The sequence below is a fragment of the Rhinatrema bivittatum genome, chromosome 10 (genome assembly GCF_901001135.1).
Source record: "Rhinatrema bivittatum chromosome 10, aRhiBiv1.1, whole genome shotgun sequence".
Taxonomy (NCBI): domain Eukaryota; kingdom Metazoa; phylum Chordata; class Amphibia; order Gymnophiona; family Rhinatrematidae; genus Rhinatrema; species Rhinatrema bivittatum.
This window is the reverse complement of record NC_042624.1, coordinates 75,632,889-75,653,951: the sequence shown is the minus strand read 5'-3', so window position 1 is coordinate 75,653,951 and position 21,063 is coordinate 75,632,889. Positions and strand designations below refer to the sequence as shown.

The following is a 21,063-nucleotide window of genomic DNA, read 5'->3' as shown; positions in this document are numbered from 1 at the left end:
GAGGGCTGGTGGGGCCGGACCTGCAGTGACCTGAGCACAGAGACATCTGCATCAGGCCAAAAGTTATAAAGCCCTTTGCCTTGCTCTTCACTATCTCAGGAGAAAGGGGCACTGCTAGGGCAGACTCGTGCCTGGCTCTACTGGATGTGCAAACCCGGGAGGGTGGGAGACGGGGTCCACAAAAGGGAGCAGTGAAGCCCCTGGGACTGCCGGTGATGGATGAAGAGAGAGGCCTTTGCTGCTGCCAGTGGTCCCACCAGCAGTGGAATAAGAGATGGCAGCACTCTGGCTGAAGAAGCTGCTCATTTTGCAGCTCCTTCTCATGTGCCGACCTTCCCTAGGGTACTCAACACTCATGGTGCTAGGGAGGATAGCGTTTGGGAAAATTAAAAGCTAGAAAATTAATTTTCCCATAACGTATAGATCTAGTCCTACATTTTAAAAAAATTAAAAATAAAACAATCATCAGCCTTTGCAACAAAGTTTCGACAATGGTGGACTTCCTTCTCATAAATTAGTTTTTAAAACTGGAATTCCTGTATATTGCAACCAAGAACATCTGATTCACGAAAGCTCTTATATAATCTGTCATGTCCCGGAACAGGACTGGTCGTAGGACAATATGGGTCTGAAGACATTTATCCTAAAAATGTGGTTGCTGTAAATTAAATGATTCAGATGATGTGTACACATGCAGATAGTCAAAAGCGAATACACAAGCTAAAAATGACTGGGCAGGCAGGACGAAGATCAGGAAGACTGGTGAGAAAAACTAAATTGAAGACAGTCCTTGAGATTGTTTAGAGAGTAGTGGGATGTAAAAGTGTATACTGATGACCATGTTGCAGTTTTGCAAATATCTTCAAGAAACAGCTCGCAGGTGAACAATGGAAGAGGCCATTGTTCTAACATGATGAGCTTTGACAGTCTGTGATTTGTAGAGATGTGTATTCATTTTAAATGAAATAGATAATGGCAACAAAATTGTCTATTTCGTCTCTTTTCAGGAGTGTCACGAACAAACCCCCCTCCCGAAATTTCACAAGAATTGGTATTTTCCTTTAGTGCACACTAACTGAAATGTTAGCAATCAGTTAAAAAGTGTCAATTGGGGGAGCAGTTTGTTAGCTAGTTATGGTTTTGCATTCCCATAGTTACTTACTTGTGTTGCCAAGGCTGCAAGGTGGTATTTGTGGGGGGGATGGCTGGTGCATGGTAACAAACATAAACAATTGATATAAAAAATATTTAATACCATCAAGTTCTAGTCAGCAAAAGCATGTAATGTAAATGCATATTTTGAATTTGCCAGTCCCTTTGTATTTTAGGAAAGGGGTCCTGGCATTTTGGTACATGCATTCTAATAATTGTCTCTGTGTCTGTCTTTGTGTTTGGGGTAACTGGTGAGAGGGGAAGTGACTGGGGTGAATGTATGAACTGGTGGGGATGGTGACTGGTGAGAGGCAGCCTGGTGTGGGGGCTGATAGGTGGAGTGACTGGGGTGGCAATATGGGGTGACAGGGGGTAAAAAGAGACTGATTGGAGTGGTGAGGGGGTGATATTTGAGGTGACAGTTTACCCTCTGTAGGATAAACATGTTCTTGTTAAACAGGTTGTGCAACTCAGCTTTCTGGCTCCCTGTCAGGAATACGGCGGTCTGATCAACTGCCTAAATGCCAGGGACAGGATGAGTCCGACTGGGCAGTAGCAACTGTTGATACATAACATGGGGGGATAGCGATCAATCATTTCTCTCTCACACGCACACTTGTTTACGGCACGGTATAAAAGAGCAGGACTTTCCAGTGTCCGGAGGGAGTAGGAGATATTGCCTCTATAGACGTATAGAGTGCTGGACACTGAAAACCCCGTTCTCGCCTTTGCCGATGACTCCTCGATCCAAGGCTGATGACACGAAGGGTGCTGGATGGCATATGCAATCATGTGGAATGTAAATAACTTTCTGTAAATAACTTCTATTACCATGATGTCACATTAATAAATGATGTCATAGATATTGTGTCAGAGTACCTTACTCTCTCATTCCCAACACCCTCTATATACACCAAGCTGCTGGCAGGAATAAGGGCTATTTTATAAAGTTTTTGTGTGATTAGGAGCAAAAAAAAAAAAGTATTTCATTTTTAAAACAATTGGATTTGTATTAAACCCATTCTACCAAAGGAGCTGAAATAGCTCCGGCAGCAGCTCCAGTCCGGGGCCGAGCTACCAGCGCAGAAAAAGCGAGAGCTGCTCCATCTATGACCCAGCGCAGCTCTAGAGGCACCCGAGCGGCACACGGAATGGCCTGCTGTCGATGGAACCGAGTCACATTGGGCCACAGGCCCCCGCTGGGGAGCTGCTGTCTGTCCCCAAAAGGCTGCTAGCAGCCACTGCAAAGTATTCCCAGAAGTGGCGGCACCGCCTCAAACATCGGCGGAGCCTCACAGCGCAGGACGGCCGTGCTGTTTCACTGCATGGATTTTAAGCTCTGCCCGGCACGCTCTTCCAAGAGGCAGGCAGGCACGGAGTTTACTAAAAATGCGACCGCCAGCAGGAAAGGACCCCCCCACCTGGAGGTCCTTCTTTAGAGGTTCGAGGTGGACGTGCTCTGGCAGCCGGCTGGGGGGCGGGACGAATCCATTTCACCATATTCAGTGGGTGGATGCCTACGACCAAATTAATTTGCTAACCGGCATCAATATTCCCGGTAGTAGCGCAGCACTTCAAAGCTAGGTCAGAGGCTGCTGGTCACCGGCGCTGGACTGGAGGGTTAAAATCCGAACAATTTAGCTCTCAGTCTGGCTTCGGAAGCATGAGCAGTCAGGTGAAAACAATCGATCTAGAGCGCATCGATGGCCTAGCACTCAGGGTTTAATCGGCGCTAGGCGGGAAGTCCAGGAAGAGAAGGCCGATAGCCGCGGAGCTGGAGGGAGTTACCGGGGCTCAGCATGTCACAGGCGGAATTGCTGAAAGAGATTGGCCGGTGGCCGCAGGAAGTGAGTGAGAAGGAGCTGCGGTCAGTGCTGCCCAGGCTCCTCATATCCTTTGTGCGCGAGATACGAGAGGGGTGGCAGATGTTACTTAAAAATCGCCATCAGAGCCGGTGCTAATATTTTTGTTGCCCTGTGCGAAAAATTGCTGTGCTAACCCTACCCCACCCCCGTTCAAAATTTTTTAACACAACATTTTTGTTGTTTTCCCCCAATAACAGTATGCAAGCTGTCCGTCTCATGCTTTATCCCTGGTCCCCTTTGGCCGCTGGAAAAAAAAAACACTGGCCCTGCCCGAGGGAGCAAACTATCAAAATGAATACACTCCTGTGAACCTATTTTACCCCATCCACAGGTCCAAAATTTTGCAGGAAGGATCCCCAGGTGCTCCTGCCCCACATGAAATTGGTGCCAGCTGGGCCCTGTAGCTGGCACCATTTGTTGTACTGAAAAACATGCACTGCTTTGGTGCCACCCAAGCCACTTGGATCCTACACCTACACACACATATCCCTGGAAGGCAGGCTCCCATTGATGCACACAACCACCCATCCCCCAAGGCAGACTCCCATTCACTCACATGCACACAACCATCCTCCTCAGGCAGGTTCCCATTCATGCACATCAAATCCCCAGCCTTCTGTAAACTTTCCCATTCACACATACATCGTTTCCAGGCAGTCTTGAGTTCACACCCAACCACCCTCCCGCCTCAGGCAGGCCCCCATTCAGTCATTCACCCCAGGCAGGTTCCCATTCACAACCAACCCACCCACCCATCCCAGGCAGATGCCACATGCACTCAGCCCAGTATTTTCTTTCTAATAGTGGCCAATCCAGATCACCCGTATCCCAAATAGTAGATAGATCCCATGCTGCTAATGCCCCAGGATAAGTAGTAGCTTTTCCAAAGTCTATCTGGTTAATAAGTTTATGGTCTTCTCCAAGAACTTGTCAAAACCTTTTTTAAACCCAGCTACACTAACTTCCTTCACCACATCCTTGGGCAATGAATTGCGGAGCTTAATTATGTGTTGAGTGAAAAAGAATTGTCTCCAGTTTGTTTTGAATGTGCTACTTACTAACTTCATGGCGTGTCCCCTAGTTTTGTATTTTTTGAAAGAGGAAACTTGCCTAACCCCCTGCGTAACCTTCCTTCATCTTCCCCTCTCTATCCCAAGCCCTAGCTACCTCAGTTTTTAAAAATATTTCTACTTACTGCTCCTCTGGAGCAGAAGCAAATTATGCACGCTGGCCGGCTGCTAGCGCGCACTTCCCCAGGACAGCGTACAATGGCGGTCCCGGCCCACCCCCGCTCCTCCCTGCCCAAACCCCACTCCCCCCTTGGCCCACCCCCTGGAGAAACCCGGCACTTGTGCACGTAGCGGGGTTTACGCACATGGCAAGGCCTGTTTTAAAATGTGCGCAGTGCGCATAAACCCCATATTTTATGTGTGCGGGCCTTTGAAAATTTGTTCACGTGTTTTCAGGATAACTACCATGATTATGCAGGAGGTATATATTTCATGCACCTCTTCCACTGTATGCAAATATATCTCATGCATATTCATTGCAGATGTCCTGAAAATCAGACCTGTTTTTTGTACTCCATGACTGGAATTGCCTGCCCCTGAAATATGAACATATTTGGCGAGACTATGAGTTTCTGAAATTTAAGAATTCACATGGAAATACCATTCTTAGCTATGAGAGCCTGATAAGTTCACAAATAAGTATAAACTTATTGTAAGGTACAGGTATGTTGGTGCTTATTTTCTTTAATGTATTTTACTCCATGTATCAACGTTCTGATAACTGGCCTGAGCACATTGGTAAGTAAAGGCTTTAAAAACCCTTGTATTGTGGACTAAGATACTGATACATGAGATATGTTGAACCTTTTTGTTTTTACTTTCTGCACTTAAATTTTATTTAACCTGTTTTTATTTAAACCTGTTTATTTAAACCTGTTTGGTCATTTATTTTCCCCATTATGACTTACTGCTGATGCATGTGAAATGTGTCATAAATAGAAAATAAAAATAATTTTGTACTGTATCTGGAGGTTTACTGTAGAGAGTACCTCTTCACTATTTTAGAGGATTTTGATCTAGTTAGATTGTTAAAATTGCAAAATGACATACAGAAATGCTTGATGGAACTGGGATACTCCGTGACCTGGTAGAATGGGTGAGCTATTTAGAGTGCGAAGATAGAATATTATTTCCTTGAACTCCAGATGAATGGCCGGAGGTGGGGAGAGGGGTATTATGAAGGTAGTATGAGGAAGTGTGTATATATTTGGGATGTGTTTCTGTGGCAGATAGCTGTTGAGGATAGGGTGGGGTGATTATATTTATTTTTTCTTTTATGTATAGCAATGACTATAATATGCACATGACAATTAACAGTGCACAGTGTTTTCTTAGTTGTATAGTTGCAACTGTTAAGTGATCTTACTATTGTGTTCAGTTTACAATATGCTATGTTCTGGAATTTTGTAACTTGTGACATGCTGTTACAGAATAAAAATTATATTGAAAAAAATTTGTAAAATATTAGAAATACTGTTGCAAATGACAAATTCTTCCTGTATATAGGTGAGTATTCATTAGGTTTTGTGTAAACCAGGAATGCTTGCAAAAAAAGAAAAAAGAGAAGAAGCACAAGACCATGAAGAAGTTCCTTATTCTTATTTTCAGTCCTAGAAAGGTATTGGTTATCATAGTTTCTTACGTGCTTCCTGCTGAAGAACCTTCTGATGTAGATGCTGGAGGTCAGTGGTCTTTCCAGGAAGAACTGTGAATGTGGCAGCAAGAACAATTTTTTGCAGGTTCAATGACATGCTGTTGGCTCCAGAGAGCCTTCAGTATTGAAGGAGCATGAGAGAGTACCGGCTCGTTGGTTCTTCTCTGCAGGGTGGTACCGCAGCTCAAATTCCAACCATTTGAAGAACAGCGACCATTGGGCTTGCCGAGGGTTCAGTCTCTGCGCTTGCATCAGGTGCTCCAGGTTTTTGTGATCTGTGTAGATAGTTACTGCATGTCTGGCCCCTTCCAACAGGTGTCGCCATTCCTCTAAGGCTAGCTCACGATCTCTAATGAAATAATTCTTCTCTGCAGGAGAAAAGTTTTTCAAGAAATAGGAAAAGGTCACGAGGTTATCATTATGATTGTGCTGCAGGAGAGCAGCTTCTGCCCTGAGAATAGAAGTATCTACCTCTAGAATGATTGGCTTGGATGGTGCAGCACGGGTCATGGGTGAGCTCCTCTTTGAGGCACTTAAATGCTTTAATGGTGTCAGTGGTCCAGCTCTTGGTGTCTGAGCCCTTCTTGGTAAGAGCTGTGAGCAGGGCCGCCAAAGTGGAATAGTCATGAATAAATTGCCTGTAATAATGCGCAAACCCAAGGTAGCACTTCAGGGCCTTGATCCCCATGGGTTGGGGCCATTCTAGGATGGTCTTCAATTTTTCTGGGTCCATGCAGAGGCCTTGGTTAAAGATAATATATCCCAAGAAGGGGAATTCTTCCTGTTCAAAGATACATTTCTTTAACTTTGCGTAGAGATTGTGTTCACAGAGTCTCTGAAGGACCTGTTTCACATGATGTCGATAGTTCGTTAAGGACGTAGAGAAGACTAGAATATCATCTAGATCAGTGTTTCCCAACCCTCTCCTGGAGGCACACCTAACCAGTCAGGTTTTCAGAATATCCATAATGAATATGCATGAGAGAGATTTGCATACATTGGATACCCAGGGTATGCAAATCAATCTCATGCATATTTATTGCGGCAATCCTGAAAACCTGACCTGCTAGGTGTGCCTCCAGGAGAGGGTTGGGAAACACTGATCTGGATAGACCACCGCATGGGAGTAATGATGAGTCCCAAAAGATCTTGTTAACCATAAACTGAAAGACCACAAGGGGCATTGCATAACCCGAAGAGCATCATTAGGTATTCATAGTGTCTGTCACAGGTATTAAAGGTGGTCTTCCATTTGTCGCCCTCTCAGTTCCTAATCAGATTGTATGCCCCCTGAAGGTCCAGGTTGGTAAATATCTGTGCCTCTCGAAGGCGGTCAGAGAGCTTGGAGATCAAAGGAAGGGGAAATCAGTTCTTAATAATGGCATCGAGTCCATGATAATGCAGGGACATAGCGACCCATACTTTTTCCACATGAAAAAGAATCCGGCCCTAGCAGGTGACGAAGAGGGGCAGATAAAGCTTCTGTCCAAATTTTCTTTAATGTATTTGGACATAATCTCTGTCTCCGGAGCAGAGAGCGGGTATACCCTACCCCTAGGCGGTACTGTCCCAGGAACTGTGGTGGCACAGATGTAGGAGTGATGAGGTGGCAGAACCTCTACCTGTTGTGTGCTAAATACATCAGCATGCTCTGTGTACTAGAGTAGCAGGCTTGGTAGCTTTGGGGTAACTGTTCAGGCCAGGGGCACAACAGGCGAGACCTCTGCAAAACATTGCTTATGGCAGCAGGAGCTCCAGTTGGTGATTTTTAAAATAGCCCAATCGATGTGAGGCTGATATAGCTTGAACCAAGGTAGGCCTAAAATGACTTGGTTTACCACCTTGGGTAACACATATAGGCTGATCTGTTCATGCAGGATACCTGTCTGCATAGTGAGTGGAATGGTGGCCCTCTTGACACGTCCAGGTAAAGATTTTCTGTGAACGGGCGAGATTGTGAGTGCAGTATTCAAGGGAACTGTTGAAATCCTATAGTGATGGACCAAGGACTCATGAATGAAACTGCTGCCAGTGCTGGTGACAAAGAATGCGAGAGGGTCCACAAAGATGGCCCTGACTGAGAAACGTACTGGTACTAGAATTTATGGAGAGATACAGGATCGACCTAGGGTGACCTCTTCCACTAGACCTGGAGTTTCTCGGCTTAGCTGGGCAGTGACTTGCGAAGTGCCCTGGGGCAACGCAGTAGACACACAGATTGAGGTTTCTGTGCCTCTGCTGCTTTCTGTTCTGCAGACAGCTTGAGGCGGTCGATCTGCATAGCTTCCACTGGTGCTGGTCCTGGCTTTGGAGGTGATCGGGGAGCTATGGTTCGCTGGAAACTATGGGAGAGACAAATAGAGCAACAAGTCAAGCACCTCTCTCGAGCTCTTTCTTGGAACCTCAGATCCAGACATATGGCTAGGCTGATTACCTTTCCAATGTATCAGGCAGATCCCGGGCAGCCAGCTCATCCTTAATGCATTCTGAGAGCCCTTGCCTAAAGATTGCAGTTAGGCTATTCCTGCCCCACTGGAGTTCATAGGCTAGGTTACGGAAGTGCACAGCGTGCTCCCCCACAAACCAGGAGCCCTGTCTGATCTGAAGAAGTTCAGATGCCGCGGAAGCCATGTGGCCCGGCTTGTCAAACAGACGAAATTCACACAGGAAGCGATTCAAGTCCTCTAGGAGTGGATCATCTCTCTCCCAAAGGGATGAGGCCCAGACCAGAGCAGAACCATCCAACAAGTACAGGATATAAGTCACTTTAACCTGGTCTGATGAAAACAAGGATGCCTGAAGTTCAAATTGCATCCGGCATTGATTCAGGAAACCTCTACATTTCGCTGGACCTCCATCGTACCTTGGGGGCGGAAGCAGGTGACGTATGGGAGTAGTAAGCTGTATAATAGGTGCTGGAGTGGAAGCTGCAGTAAGACTGTGCAGCCATACCCTGGAGATACCCAGCCATTGTATTGAATTGGTCCTGCTTCTCCTGTAGCGGGTGAGCTAGCCTGGCGATGGTGGAGACCTTGGATGACTCTCCCTAGCTCATGGTCTCAGCAACCTATGGCTGTGGCGTATTTGATGCCGCCTCATAGGCGTATCTATGAGGTTTTCGCCGACAGCTGGCGAATGTACCCTGTAGCAGGATAGGCTGGAGCTTTACCTATATAGCCGCCTCACCCACAGGTTGAGCCCTTGGGTTTTTGTGGCCAGCAGGGCTTAGGTGGATCCCTAGGGTGATCAAGTGAACAAGAATCTGAGGGCACACTGGAGTCAGGACAGGCAGCAGGCTAAAGAAGCTGGGGACAAACCTTTGTTGGGGCAAGCAGAAGACAAGCGTGGTCAGGTCCAGGCAGCAAGCAAGCATAGTCATGTCCGAGGCTAGAGGTCAGGTCCAGGCGGCAGGCAAATGTGGTCAGGTTCTAGCAAGATGTCAATACCGGATCAGTCAAGAGAAGGATGAAGACATACAGAAGAGACGGGGCTGGAAGAGGCAAGGCTGGACATGGCAAGGCTGAATGAAACAGGAACACTGGAGCAAGCAGGAAGAATCAGGACTGACAGGAACAAGCTACAACACAGGAGCAACACACACTGCTTCAAGGCATGGGACCTGTTGCTGAGGCAATTTGCAGAGAACATGGCTGGGTTTAAATGCCCAGGTGGCCTGAAGTCATCAGGAGGCGCCACGTCTGCGTTCCCACCATGGAACCAATAAAGCTCAATCCTTCACACGCATGCACACCTTAGGAGCCAGTGTGGTACAGCCAGCAGCTGAAGGCGTGGTGGCATTCTTGCTATACTGAGTGTCAGGTGGGGAGGAAACCGGAAGTTGGCGGAGTCCCTTCTAAAAAGACAGAAGCAGCAGCATCAGGGTGAGAAAGGCGACTCGGGGGGCTGTCCTGTGAACTGTTGAATGTAACAAGTTGTTTAAAATCAACATGCTATTTTATTGGCAACCAATCTGAAAGGGAGGCAGTACAATGGATTGATTAAGATGAAACTGTAGTACCATTTTAGGGAAATCTTCAAGAATAGCTCTCTGCATGATATAGTCTGGAGCTCAGATATCTGCCTATGTGAACAGACTGCAACCAAAACAGTTCTTTAAGGTTAGGTCTTTAAGTGAAGTTTTTCAAAGGAGCTTAAAACCAAATTGAAGTCCTATGAAGGAATCATATATGTTTGACCCCCTTAAATATGTACAAATATGTCTGACAAACATGTTTGACCCCTCCTTAAAACAACGAGACACATCCAGGTGAGAGGAAACCTATATAACAATCAATAGTGGCCTGCCTGTAAATTTAGGGATTTCAAGGTTTAGACCTTTCCCCAAACCCTGTTGCAAAAAGGTCAAAATAGTCACTAGGAAAGTCTTTCTTGCTGCCAAATCTTGACCGGCACACCACATCTCAAACACCCTCCATTCTCTCACATATGCAAAAGATGTGGACATCTTTCTACTTTGCAACAGAGTAGATATCATTTTCTCTAGATAACCCTCCTTCTTCAGCCAGTCCCTTTTAAGGGCCATGCTATAAGACAAAATTGAGCCAGCTCTTTGTGAATCACCTGACCCTAGCATAACAGACGTCTGGACTGGGGCAATAACAACAGTTCCCTGTCCAATAACTTTATCAGATCTGCAGACCAAGGTAGCTGAGCCAGATGGGAGACACCAAAATCACATGGTCGTGAGCTCTCTCTATCCTCTGAATGACTCTGCCCAACATCAACCATGGAGGAAACACGTACAGTATAACAGACCCTGACCTAGCCAATTCTGAATTAAGGCATCCAAACCCCTGAACCCTTTTTCCCTCCTATAACAAAAGAATTCCTTCCTGATAGTTTCTATAAGTGGCCATCAAGTCCATTACTGCCTCTTTCTAACAATCTATCAGAAAGAATGCTTCTTTGGATATAGCCCGCTGTCCCAGATCCAGAGTGATCTGGCTCACGAAGTCTGCGGGAACATTCTTCACTTTTGCTATGTGAGCCACTGAATACATTCTTAGATGCTGTTGCATCCACCTCGCACTTGATGCCCCTTGACATGTCACATAGGCCACCACTGTAGCATTGCTGATAGTATGTGAACCACTTGACTTCTTAACAAGGGGGCAAAGGCTTGGAGTACCTTTCTGATCGCTCTTGCTTCCAGACAATTGATGGACAACTTGACATCCACAGGGGATTGAGTCCCTTGATCCACCTGATTTTGGCAATGCATTCCCCAACTGAAAAGACTGGTATCTGTCATTATAGTTAACCATTCAGGGCTGTCAAGATCTAACCTAACCACAAAATTAGTGGACCTCAGCACCAAGCTAGGCTGATTCTTTCCTGTTTCTGCAGGGGAAACCTCACTGAGTATTTCTGAAACTGAAGAGACCATCATGACAGTAAGGCTCTTTAAAGAGGTTGCATGTGTACTCTTGCCCATGGCACCAGATCTAATGCCACTGCCATTGAGCCCAAAACCTGGAGGTAATCCCACACTCTAGGATTTCTACCCACTCACAAACCTCACACTTGATCCTAAAGCTTGTCGATCTTTGTTATGTACACACAACCCTTTTTCATGTCAAAGCAGGACCTCAGGTATTCCAGGTTTTGAGCTGGAGTCAATTTGCTTTATGCCAAATTAACTACCCAGTCAGCTCCTTCAAAAACTGAACTACCTGTGCAGTGGACTTCTTGCTCTTCTCTGCTGACTTCACCATTATTAACTAATTGTCCAGGTAAGGATGCACTTGAATACCTTCTCGGTGCTGAGCCAACCCTACCATCACTATTACCTTTGAAAAAGCCTGTAGAGTTGTCAAACTGAATGGGAGGGCTTGAAATTGATAATGACCCACAAAAGCTGTGAACTACAGGTAACACTGATGCACCTTTCATTGGATATATGAAGATAGGCCTCTGTCAAATTTAAGGATGTTATGAACTCTGCCTGCCTTATCTCCACCATGACAGATTTTAGAGTTTCCATCTTGAAACAAGAAACCTTCAGAGATTTGTTTATGTTTTAAGTCCAGAATAGGATGAAAAGTGCCCTCCTTTTTTGGAACCACAAAATAAATGGAATACCTTCCCTGACTCCACTGATCATCTGGTACTGGCACCACCATCCCTGTTCCACAAGTGTAATCTAACATCCCTTGTACTGCTCATTTTATGGAAGTAAGATGGGGGACATCATAAAAGTATCCGAAATAGGGTACAAAAGTTCCAGAGCATATTTTTCTTCACCAATTGCAGAACCCACTCATCTGTGGTAATCTGGGCCCATCTCCAGTATAAAGCCACAATAAAACCTCCTATCCTATCCTATTTCTGGAGACTGGACTTGCACATCTTCATTGGGAGCCCCGAGAATGCCCCTGTGCTCCTGTCTTTGCCACTTTTTTGATGCCTCAAAAGGACTGAAATCTAAGTGGATATCTACAGACTCCTGACAAAGTCCCTCTCGGGTTGTCCTCTGGAAGACCTAGACTTCCCTAGCTGTTAACCATCTTCTCCAGATTCTCACCAAATAAGTTTCCCTGCAAAGGGAAGTTTAGACAGTTGTGACTTGGAGGAAGCATCTGCTGATCAATACCTCAGCCACAGAAAATGTCACTTGGCTGACGTAGAAGCTATACTATGGACGACAGCCCACACAAAGTCATAAGAAGTTTCTGCTAAAAATGCCATACCTGGCTGCAGGTGGGCTGCCTCCCCCAATTCCATCCCAGATCTGCCTCCAAATGCCAAGACAATCAGAAGCACCATCTAGCCACAATCCCATTGTGGACCATTGCTTGAAGTGCTAGCCCACAGGCATCAAAGGCCTGTTTTAGCATAGATTCGATTTTCTGATCTTGTGCATCCCTAAGACCTACACCTCCTTCAACCAGTATAGTGGTCTTTCTCTTGACTGTGAAGACCAGGGCATCCACCCTTGGGTTCCTCAACTTCTCTCTCTCCTCATCCAGGATAGGATACGATTTTGCCAAAGTCTTACTACTCCTAAAAGTTCCTTCCAGATACTTCCACTTCAAGGCGACTAGCTCCCATATCACCTTGTGCAAGGGGATAGTCCTGTGAGGCTTCTGGAATTCTCCTCTGACTTTTCCTCTTCTGGCGTGGCCTTTATAATATTTAAAATCCACAGAGATTGCATAATTAAGGAAGATAACTCCTCTTACCTGAATAAGTGGACCATCAGTGAATCCTCCTCTTCCTTGAAGGAATAATCACCTTCTTCCATCTCATCCGCCACTGCACTTTCCTGGTCCTCATCGCAGAGGCCTTCAGAGGCCATTGATCACATCTCCACATTTTCCCTTTGGTCTTCCCTAGGCATCTTCCTAAGGGGTCCCGAGAACCCTCCTCTTGAACCAGGGAAGAGGAAGGGCCTGCCTCAGCAACCCTGCCATAACAATTTAAAAAACATCTGGAGACATGGAGGATACCTCAGTGGGAGACCAAACTGTCCCCAGAGCTGAGAGTTCCTTTGGAAAGGCACTCCCTGAGAAGAGAGGCTCTAAAGATGAGAGACCCAAAAAGGTGGCATCACAACCATGCAGCTCTGTAACTACAGCCAGTGTGCCATCGTGACCAAGCAACTCCAAAATGGCTGCTGTGACCAGAGCCAGTGCACAATTGAGGAAATCCCTGGAGCCAAGGAGCCCTACCATTTGGCTCTGGTTCTCTCGCTCTTTGCATTACTGGCACACAGGAGAGCTCCCCACTCCCGAATGTGCTCCACAGTTGGAGCAAAGACTGCTATATTTGTGCCACTTCCCCCGACAATTACTCTGCTGATCAACAGGATGTCACTGCTGCCTCCTACTCTAAAATCTCTCTCTGATGCAGAACAACTTTGCTGAGATAGCATATGATCCTATATGGGGTGACAAGAGCAAACCTATTGTTCTCTGTCTCCATCTGCTGGTAGGAGAATATTACCCATTCATCTGGATTGGTCTGACTGAATGAAGAGGAACGTATTTGTCCTTTAAGAACTACTTTTGCCGTTTCAAAAATAATTTTGAATTATCCTTAAGTTGCACATTGGTCAATGCATTTGGAGCCTGTTTTTCTTCCAAAAACAATTTAAATTTCTCATCTTGCATTAACCAAGAAGGTATTTTCCAGTTACCTGTTGGTATACCAGCCATGGTAACATAGTGAATGATAGCAGATAAAGATTACAATGGTCAATCCAGTCTGCCCAGCAAGTTTTTTTTGTTTTTTTTTATAAGGTAGTAGCAACTGCTGTTGCATGCAGGTGAAGTTGGGTGCTCATAAGGCCTTAATAGTCACCCTTACCCTCAAGCAAAAATGTAAACTTTAAGTACAATAGAAAAAGGTACCCCATTTCTTCTTTACCATTCTCTAGCCAGCAGGGATCCTCTATGTTTGTCCCACTCCCTTTTGAACTCCACCACCATTCTTGCCTTTACCACCTCTTCCAGGAGGGAATTCCATGCATCCTCCATCCTTTCCATGAAGAGATATTTCCCGACATTGTTCCTGAGTCTTCTCCCTTGGTGTTTCATATCATGACCCCTGGTTCTGCAGCTTCCTTTCCATTGGAAGAGATATGATTTTTGTACATCATTGATTCATTTCAAGTATTTGAAGGTCTATATCATATTTCTCCAGTCTCTTCTCTCCTCCAGGGTATACATGTTAAGGTCCTTCAGTCTCTTCTGATCCGGCTTTTCTTACAGACTCCACACCATGTTGGTTGCCCTTCTCTGGACTGCTCCAGGCTGTCATCCTTTTTGAGATGTGCTCTCAAGAACTGAATATAGTATTCCAGGTGGGGGCCGCACCAAAGATCTGTACAGGGGCATTATCACCTCTTTTTTCCTGCTAGTTATGCCTCTTTCGAAGCAGCCCAACATCCCTCTGGCCTAAGCCACCATCTTTTCACATTGCTTCACCGCCTTCAGATCATCAGACACTATTATGCTGTCTCCCAGTTCATGCATATCAGTCTTTCTCCCCCAGCACATACAACTCCTTCGAATTGCCATACCCCCAATTGCATGACTGTGTACTTCCTGGCATTGAATTCCATCTGCCAAACCTTCAACTGTTTCTTGAGCTTTTATAGGTCATTTCTCATTCTTTCTACTCCTTCAAGCGCTTGTCGCAGAATCTTGAAAAATCTGCTGCAGCAAACCGGGAGTTCTGGCAAGGATCAGTATTTGGAGTGTGCAGTTGAACAATCACTATTATTTCCAGTCAGCTCTGAGTGAGGTGCTTCCTGAAAAGTGTTAGGACCACCCTATTTTCCTTAATTTCTGACTAGTAAAATGTTAAAAATACAAGAGAGTTTTTTTTTTTTTAGCTTTTGAAATCATTGTTCTTTAATGATATATTTCTAGCACAGTCATTTTATTTAGAAGCTGTACTGACCTAGTATGGGGAATATTTTAAGACTTCCATTGCTTAGCAGTTTGAATCATTCTCATTTTCACTTTTGTTTTTAATTAGGAACAGCAGAAGTTTCTTTTTTTTAGCCTGTTCAGGAGTAGTTAAGTTTCTTACCTATTCAGGTATGTCTGTTTAAACTCATAATAAAAGAATGAATCAAACTGTTGAACAACGCGAGTCTTAAACTTCTCTCCAGCAGCCATTTCCCAGTGAGTCTGTGCTTGCCTTTCTAGCTGTTATACATATAATTTTTTTTTACTTTATGCTTCCCAGGAGTTCTCAGGATCCTGACACAAACATTTCTGCCTCATATCAGCCTCTCAGACCTGGAAGAGACTTTCTTTTTGCAAGTATTACCCAAGGTGGGAAACTGGTGATATTCAAAGACTGTCTGGATGAAAAGAAGCTATTTCATTTAGTTCTTCTGCATTAGCATCATACATGTAAATATGAATTATAACAATATATGTAGAGAAAGGTGACATTGATATCATTTCATTTTTTGTAAAGACTTAATTTTGTCCAACAAAAAAAAAAAAATCAAAAAATGAACCAAATGGAATAAAAATAAGGATCAGGATTGTAGACTCCCATTTATGGTTTGATCTGGTGTAGTTTGAGGTTTGAAGACTTGGCTCTAATGAATGAAAGTTTGTATGTAAGTGACGTTTTGGACTTAGGGCCAGCTTCTGGGGTATGCAACCTATGTGACAACACAGGGTTCCATTCTCAAGGGGGTGCTCCTGCCTCCTCCTCTCTGCACCATTCCGTATGATGTCTGCCAGCAGGAGGTGCAGGTGAAGCATCAGCCTCAAGTAGGAGGAGGATGGGAGGGGAGAAAAAGAGGGGGATGCTTCTGGGAAGGAGAGAGAAGTGGATGCTAGGGGGAGAGAAGGGGACACCTGACACTGTTGGCAGGGGAAAGAGAGCACGGTGCTGGATAGAGGGTGAGGGAAGTGTGTGGGGGAAGGGGAGAGATGGGTATAGTGTGCCAGAGCTACTGCCACTGCTGAAGAAGTCCTGTGTCAAAGATGCCATCAGATGGGAGGCACCAATTTCAGTTTTCGAACAGGGAACCAGTTAGCCTAGACACCCAGTCTTTGTACTACAGGTGATGCCATCCTTTTAGTGCAGATGGCAAAGCCAGGTATGATGTTTATGTTAATGGAACAGAATGCAGAGGTGCATGGAGAGCAAATCAATGAGCTGTCTTGAATCGTACATACTCTGCCTCATCCATAGAAAGTACTGTGTGCAACATGTTTTTGTAGACCGCCTTTCAGTAGGATTATTCTCTTTCGGTTTCCTGGAGTAACCTAACCTACCCAGTACCGTAATGCATTACCAAAAATATCCCATTCATGAGCTCTTCATAAGCAGATTGCCCTCTCAGTAAAGTACTGTTATTTTTTTCATATTACTCTTTTCTTTAGTTTAAGATCTCTGACTCACATTATGAAGCATACTGGTGGGTTTCCTCTCAGCAGGTGCATTTCATTTTCTAGAGTTGCTTTAGCTTAATCTGATTTCTTTGGCAGGCTGTAAAATTGTTTGATGATTTGATGCACGAGTTGTCCAGTCAGGCAACAAGACTCAGCAGCCAGAATCTGGAACTTCAAGCAACACTGAGGAATTTTCTACAGGTACAGTATTGGCTGAAAAAGTACCATCCCCAGATATTGACTGTCTGAATCTCTATAGATTCAGCATCTTTTTGTAGCATTCAGATATATTTTTATTTTGTCACAATAATTCAAACACTGAGAGAATATATTAACAAATTAACACATTCCACAGTAAAAATAATAGGTTAAAATCTACTGGACATAGTACTATCCCACTCTCTCTCAAATTCAGTGTTTGGAGTGGTTTGTGGGTCCGAAATTTCCTCCTCATGTCTCTCCCTACGGCCTGGGATTACCTCCAGGTGCTGGGGACCATGGCCTCCACTATCAACCTGGTCCCATGGGTTTTTGCACATATGCATCCATTACAGAAAGCTTTGCTATCCCGTTGGAAGCTGGGCTCTGAACAGTTTCAGATGGCTCTCCTGCTCTCCGACTCCACCATCGGCGAAATGCAGTGGTGGCTCTCGCTCCGGCGCCTACTAAAGGGCATATCTTTACAGACACTGCAATGGATAGTAGTAACAACGGATGCCAGCCGCTCCGGCGGGGGAGCGGTTTGCCAGTCGCAATCTTTTCAGAGCCGGTGGTCCCCGGTACAATCCCGCTGGCACATCAATTGTCTGGAGGCCCGAGCGGTCCATCTGGCTCTCAAGGCCTTTCTCCCGCTGATTCGCCACAGGGCGGTGCATGTGCTCTCGGACAATTCCATCATGGTAGCTTACATCAATTGTCAAGGGGGCACCAGGAGTCGCCTGGTGGCGTTGGAGGCCAGCAAGCTCTTTGCCTGGGCGGAACGTCACCTGGAGCGACTGGCAGCTTCTCACATAGTGGGCAAGGACAATGTGCCGGTCGATTTTTTAAGTCGACAGCATCTTGATCCCGGCAAGTGGGAGTTGTCCGAGGCGATGAAGCTGGTCGTTCCCAGGTAGGGACCTCCTCACATGGATTTAATGGCGACCTTGGGCAATCCCCAAGCTCCCTGGTTCTTCAGTTGCTGGAGGGAACACTGGTCGGAAGGGGTGGATGCCCTAGTTCTCCCTTGGCACAGCGACATTCTCCTCTACGTTTCCCCCCCCCGGCCCTTGGTGGGAAAGGTCCTCAGAAGAATAGAACTCCATTGGCGTCCGGTCATTCTCGTAGCTCCCGAATGGCCGCGCAGACCGTGGTTTGCGGATCTACTGAATCTGGCAACGGACGGCCCTCTTTGTCTTGGTCATCTTCCGCGTCTTCTCAGACAAGGTCCAGTATTTTTCGATCAGGTGGATCGTTTCTGGCTAGCGGCCTGGCTTTTGAACAGCGGAGATTGAGAAAGAAGGGATATAAGGAGGAGGTTATATCTATTCTGCTGTGCGCCTGTATGACTTCTACTTCGCTCGCCTATGTCCGGGTTTGGAAGGTCTTCGAAGCACAGTCTTGGGGTATTGGTCCACTCTGCCCCGATCTCCTTGGTTCTTTCCTTCCTCCAGAAGGGCCTCTCCAAGGGTCTTTCTCTCAGTTCCTTACACGTCCAAGTGTCCACCCTCTGCTCCCTCCTCGGTAGTGTGGAAGGTCACCTGGTAGCGTCTCACCCGGACGTGGTCCGTTTTCTCAAAGGTGTCAAGCATTTGAAGCCGCCCGTCCGAGTCACTTGTCCTTGTGGGGTCTTAACTTGGTTCTTCGGGCTCTCTGTGGGGCTTCCTTTGAACCTCTCCATCGGGCTACCCTTAAGGACTTGACGCTCAAGACTGTTTTCTTGGTTTCTATATGCTCTGCCAGGCGAGTGTCGGAGATCCAGGTGTTGTCTTGTCGGAGCTCTTTCTGCGTTTTTCTGATGTGGGTGTTTCCCTTAAGACTGTACCTTCCTTCTTGCCAAAGGTTGTCTCCTCCTTCCATGTCAACCAGTTGGCGGAACTCCCTGCGTTTTCTGCTGAGGATGTCGTGGGTCCCGCCGGAAATTACCTTCGCCGTCTTGATGTTAAACGCATCCTTTTGCATTACCTTCAGGTCACGAATGAATTTCAGGTTTCCGATCACCTTTTTGTCCTATGGAGTGGCCCAAATAGGGGCAATCAGGCTTCTAAGACCACAATCGCTCGGTGGTTAAAGGAGGCAATTTCGTCGGCCTATATCTGCCAAGGCCGAATGATTCCGGAGGATCTGAAGGCTCATTCGTTGCGGTCTCAGGTCACATCTTGGGCGGAGAGCCAATCTATTTCTCCCCAGGAAATCTGCAGGGTGGCGACATGGAAGTCTCTGCATACCTTTGCTCGGCATTACCGCCTTGATGTACAGCTGCCAGTCTTTGGTTCTTTCGGTAGGCAGGTGCTTTGAGTGGGACTAGTTCAGTCCCACTCTGACTAGGGAAGCTTTGGTACATCCCATGGTCTGGACTGATCTGGGTACGTACAGGGAAAGGAAAATTAGTTCTTACCTGTTAATTTTCGTTCCTGTAGTACCACGGATCAGTCCAGATGCCCTTCCCCATACTCTCTGTCTTCCGCTTGAAGTTTTCTCTCCTTTCCTTGCAGGATACGGTCGGTTTCTTCTGATACCCTACGGTTAACATTGAGGCACCGGAAGCATCTCTGTGATGTCAATGATTCAAGAGTGTTTTCCTTTACAGAGTTTCAATATTTACATTTGTTAACGTTTTTTGCTGAGTTCTCTGGTTATTACTTTAGTTCTCTTGCTACTTGCTTGATTCCTGAGGGTTTTCTTTATACTTTCTGCTTTGACAATAGTCATACTGAAGGGTTGCAGGGTAGGCTCTGTCCTGATTTAGGATACCCTTATAGTTTTGGTCTGTCTCCATCTGGTGGATAGGAGGCTCAACCCATGGTCTGGACTGATCCGTGGTACTACAGGAACGAAAATTAACAGGTAAGAACTAATTTTCCTTTCCACAGAATTAAAGGACATATGTTTCTCGAACTGTTGCCCCTCCTCCTGCCTTCTCAGTCATGTTGGCAAAAAAGAAGACCACTGTCAGTGGATTCAGAAACCGCATTAGCTGCCAGGTTATGTGCATAACAGATGGGCATGAACTTTGTTACTGCTGCTGGAGGCCCGACTATGATCAGGTAAACTGCTAGGCCTGCAATCGGATGTCTCTGTAGTCTCGACACTCTAGAGCAGCAAAAATAGAAGGCCTGTATCAGTAACAAAGGAGCTATACCAAATCTTCATCCCCGAGAGCAGATTCCTTTGCCTCGCAAGGTAGGAAGTTGACACATATGCTGAAGAAGCATAATCATCGAGATGCACTGGCATCGTTGATGCATGGAGCATTGATGCTGGCAGTGCAGAAGAAGTGTACCTTCTCCACATAGAATGCATCATTGCAAGCAGCGATGCATCCAATGCACAGTGCATTGAAGCACTTGATGCATGGACCGTTGACACAACACGGTGCATCAATGCACACAACACCTGTTGCATTAATGCAGGAGCATATATTACACTTGACGCTCGATGCACCAACACTTCAACAATATTACCGATACATTCTACCCTTCTTCATCTGATGCACCCAATGCACTATGTTCTTCTTCTCATTGCAGCTCCACACATTGCAAATCTGGGAAGCATTCCTTCTCTACTTCCAAGTCTAAACATTCTGTTCCTACATGATTCTTTGAGTCTCAAATTATGCATGTAGCCTTGCCCACTCAGCTTTATACTGCACAGACCAGGCCTGTGGCATTCGGTTATTCACTTCATCTGCCTCCTCTTATAACAAGTGCTCTCCCAGTCTCACAGCTGCTGATGCAAAGATTGCATTTGGACACAGTGGACCCTGTCTGCTCTATTATTCAGCTTTCCTCCAATAGGATTCCAGTCCTCATATCAGAAGAGGATATCCCTCCTCCCTTTACTTTTCTTTTCCGACAGCACTGTCCCAAACTGTGATCTCCACATCACTGCCAGTGCCTACCTCCTTGGAACCTGTGCTCCACAATTCTTCATCTCTGGCTGCAGTGGAGCCTTCTCATTCGGAAGTTACATGTCCACCTTTTCCCTCACTGAGACTTCAGGAAGAACCACGTCTCTCACCTCACTCATCTTCATGGACTTGGTGTAGCGTACCCTCTCCAGTGGATTCACACATGAGTTTAATGGAGATCCCCTCTGATCTGCTTCCAGATCCACAGATCGCATGTCTCCTCCAGAGGATCTTTCTTATTCTAATTTTATTGAAAAATTATCAGGAGTGGAGTGAGCATGAGCCTTTCGTGCTGCAGCTTAATTGATACTGCCTCACAGGTGAGCCC

At 45.9% G+C, this 21,063-nt stretch overlaps 1 protein-coding gene across 4 annotated transcripts in view; it reads left to right on the top strand.

Annotated features, from left to right (window-relative positions):
- The first annotated feature begins 2,552 nt into the window (after positions 1-2,552).
- The window catches only part of C10H1orf112 (chromosome 10 C1orf112 homolog), a 117,631-nt gene continuing 99,120 nt past the window's right edge, over positions 2,553-21,063 (top strand). Inside the window, exons 1-4 of one of the 4 annotated variants that reach the window (XR_003858971.1) lie at positions 2,553-3,041; positions 4,786-4,825; positions 15,459-15,547; positions 16,724-16,828. Coding sequence is in view for 3 of the 4 variants with exons in the window: in XM_029618401.1 (XP_029474261.1) it covers positions 2,952-3,041; positions 4,786-4,825; positions 15,459-15,547; positions 16,724-16,828 (324 nt within the window). In the remaining variant the exon portion in view is untranslated. The other 3 variants (XM_029618401.1, XM_029618403.1, XM_029618402.1) reach the window with 3 other exon arrangements.